The sequence below is a fragment of the Lipotes vexillifer genome, unplaced genomic scaffold (assembly GCF_000442215.2).
Source record: "Lipotes vexillifer unplaced genomic scaffold, Lipotes_vexillifer_v1.1 scaffold1591, whole genome shotgun sequence".
Classification (NCBI taxonomy): Eukaryota; Metazoa; Chordata; class Mammalia; order Artiodactyla; family Lipotidae; genus Lipotes; species Lipotes vexillifer.
Window position 1 is genome coordinate 242,295 of NW_006779799.1, and position 3,084 is coordinate 245,378.

The following is a 3,084-nucleotide window of genomic DNA, read 5'->3' on the forward strand; positions in this document are numbered from 1 at the left end:
TCAGCTCCAGATTAATATTTTATCTCTCTAAATGACACCCTCTACTTTAACCATGAATTGAACTTCTTTGCATCTCCTAGAATGCATCTGCTTTCTTAGGTCTCTGTTTGAAGGCCCTCTTATGTGTTGCCCTGCTCTTTGAAAGCTTCCTCCAATTGGCTCACTTTTATTTCTTTTCAATAGTGCAGATGTCACCTCTTTAGGAACGTCCTCCCTGAGGCTTAGTTAGTGCACCCTCGAAGCCTTAGTTGCTGTACCATCTATATATTTCACTTCACCCTGGGCTCACTTCTATCATAGCATCTATTTGTTTACTTGTCTCCCCCACTAAACTATAAGGTCAATGACTGCAAGTATTGTGTCTTTTAGTTATACGCACCTTGCCCTGTGCCTAGGTGCTCAATAACTTAAGAAAGTCTGTCTAGCCGTATGTAAATCAATGAAGTTAAAACAAATCCTCACACCATACATAAAAGTAAACTCAAAATGGCTTGAAGATTTGAAAATAAGATATGACACCATATAACTCTTAGATGAGAACATAGGCAAAACATTCTCTGACATAAATTGTACCAATGTTTTCTTAGGTTAGTTTCCCAAGGTAATAGAAATAAAGGCAAAAATAAACAAATGGGACCTAATCAAACTTACAAGCTTTTGTATAGTAAAGGAAACCATAAACAAAATGAAAAGACAACTTATAGACTAGGAGAAAATATATGCAAATGATGTGACTTACAAGGGATCAATGTGCAAAATATACAAAGAGCTCATATAACTCAATACCAAAAAAAAAAAAAACCAATTGAAAAATGGTCAGAAGATCTAAATAAACATTTCTCCAAGGAAGATATACAGATGGCCAACAGGCCCATGAAAAGATGCTCATCATCACTAATCATTAGAGAAATGCAAATCAAAACTATAATGAGGTACCACCTCACACCAGTCAGAATGGCCATCATTAAAAAGTCTACAAATAATAAATGCTGGAGAGGGTGTGGAGAAAAGGGAACCTTCCTGCACTGTTGGTGGGAATGTAAATTGGTGCAGCCACTATGGAAAGCAGTATGGAGGTTCCTCCGAAAACTAAAAATAGAGTTGCCATATGACACTGCAATCCTACTGCTGGGCGTATATCTGGACAAAACTATAATTTGGAAAGATTCATGCACCCCAATGTTCATTGCAGCACTATTTATAATAGCCAAGACATGGAAACAACCTAAGTGTCCATTGACAGATGAATGGATAAGAAGATGTGGTATTTATAAACAATGAAGTATTACGCAGCCATAAAAAAGAATGAAACAATGCCATTTGCAGCTACATGGATGGACCTAGAGATTATCATACCAAGTGAAGGTAATCAGAAAGAGAAAGACAAATACCATATGATATCACTTATATGTGGAATCTAAAATATGACACAAATGAACTTATCTACAAAACAGAAACAGACTCACAGACATAGAAAACAGACTTGTGGTTGCCAAGTGAGAGGGGGAGTGGGGGAGGGATGGATTGGGAGATTGGGATTAGCATATGCAAACTATTATATATATGATGGATAAAAAACAAGGTCCTGCTGTGTAGCACAGGGAACTATATTCAATATGCTGTGATAAACCATAATGGAAAAGGATATAAAAAAGAATGTATATATGTATATGTATAACTGAATCACTTTGCTATATATAGAAATTAGCACAACATTGTAAATCAACTATACTTCAATAAAATAAAATTTTAAAAAATGTTTGTCTAAACCCCATGATCACCTACTAACTTTAACAGTAACAGATTTTACTTCTCAGGGGTGTGTGTATGTGTGTGTGAGAGCACGTAAACCCATGCACTGATGGTGGTAATGATCGTGATATCAGTCATATCACTGTGGCTCACTTTAAAGAACAAGCAGGAAACGTTTTGAGATATTGCTAGGATTTGCCACCATCCTGAATGAGACTCTTGCATTGACCTTTAGCTACTAATACAAATTGTGAAACTATTGGAGTGTGACTGATATTTTCTGAGTTGGTAACTAGTTCTGATTATCACAATTTTAATGTGTTCAAAGAAGCTACTTGGAAATTAAGTATAAGATATTCCATGAAATTCCACTAGGGTTTTTAAATTTCTTGAAGTTTCTGATAATTATTTTACTTAATTTTAAACATAAATTTTATATCTGAAATTTAAAAATTAAATACCCATTCTTCATTTTTCTATGTGGAAAATAAACTTTTCTCCTCAGAACTGTATATATGGCAGGCTTCTGTCCCAAAGTGGCCAACTGTTTGCTAAGTATTATGGAATTCTGTAAAAAAAAAAAAAATTCCTCTTTTTAATCTTTTCAGAGCCAAAATTATTCGGAAATTACATCATGATATAGTGAATTTATTATTTTAGTTAAGACATTGTTTATATTTATAAATTTACCACATTTTCAAGATTCAGCTTTGGTTTTTTTCCTACTATATAGCCTCCTCCCTATTAGAACCTTATGAATGATAAATGTCATAATTTCCAACATGTTGAAAATACTATGCACAATCAGAATCCTGAATAAACTGATATTATGGAGGCTCTTAAATAAATACACTTAGTTTTAAAATTTTATTTATTTATTTATTTTCTTTTAACATCTTTATTGGAGTATAACTGCTTTACATTGTTGTGTTAGTTGCTGCTGTATAACAAAGTGAATCAGCTGTATGTATGCATACATCCTCATATGCCCTCTCTCTTGCGTCTCACTCCTACACTCCCTTTCCTACCCCTCTAGGTGGTCACAAAGCACCGAGCTGATCTCCGTGTGCTATGCAGCTGCTTCTCACTAGCTATCTATTTTACAGTTGGTAGTGTATATATGTCAATGCTACTTTCTCACTTCGCCCAGCTTACACGTCCCCCTCCCTGTGTCCTCAAGTCCATTCTCTACATCTGCATTTTTATTCCTGTCCAGCCCCTATGTTCATTAGAACATTTTTTTTCTTTAACATTCCATATATATGTGTTAGAATATGGTATCTGTTTTTCTATTTCTGACTTACTTTACTCTGTATGACAGACTCTAGGTCC

At 34.7% G+C, this 3,084-nt stretch overlaps 1 protein-coding gene across 1 annotated transcript in view; it reads right to left on the bottom strand.

Moving 5' to 3' along the window:
- LOC103068700 (uncharacterized protein C1orf101) overlaps positions 1 to 2,320 on the bottom strand; it is a gene marked incomplete at its 5' end in the record, with an annotated part of 184,464 nt that extends 182,144 nt beyond the window's left edge. Inside the window, 1 exon segment of the mRNA XM_082930961.1 lies at positions 2,214 to 2,320. Coding sequence (XP_082787087.1) covers positions 2,214 to 2,320 — 107 coding nt within the window.
- Positions 2,321 to 3,084: the final 764 nt, after the last annotated feature.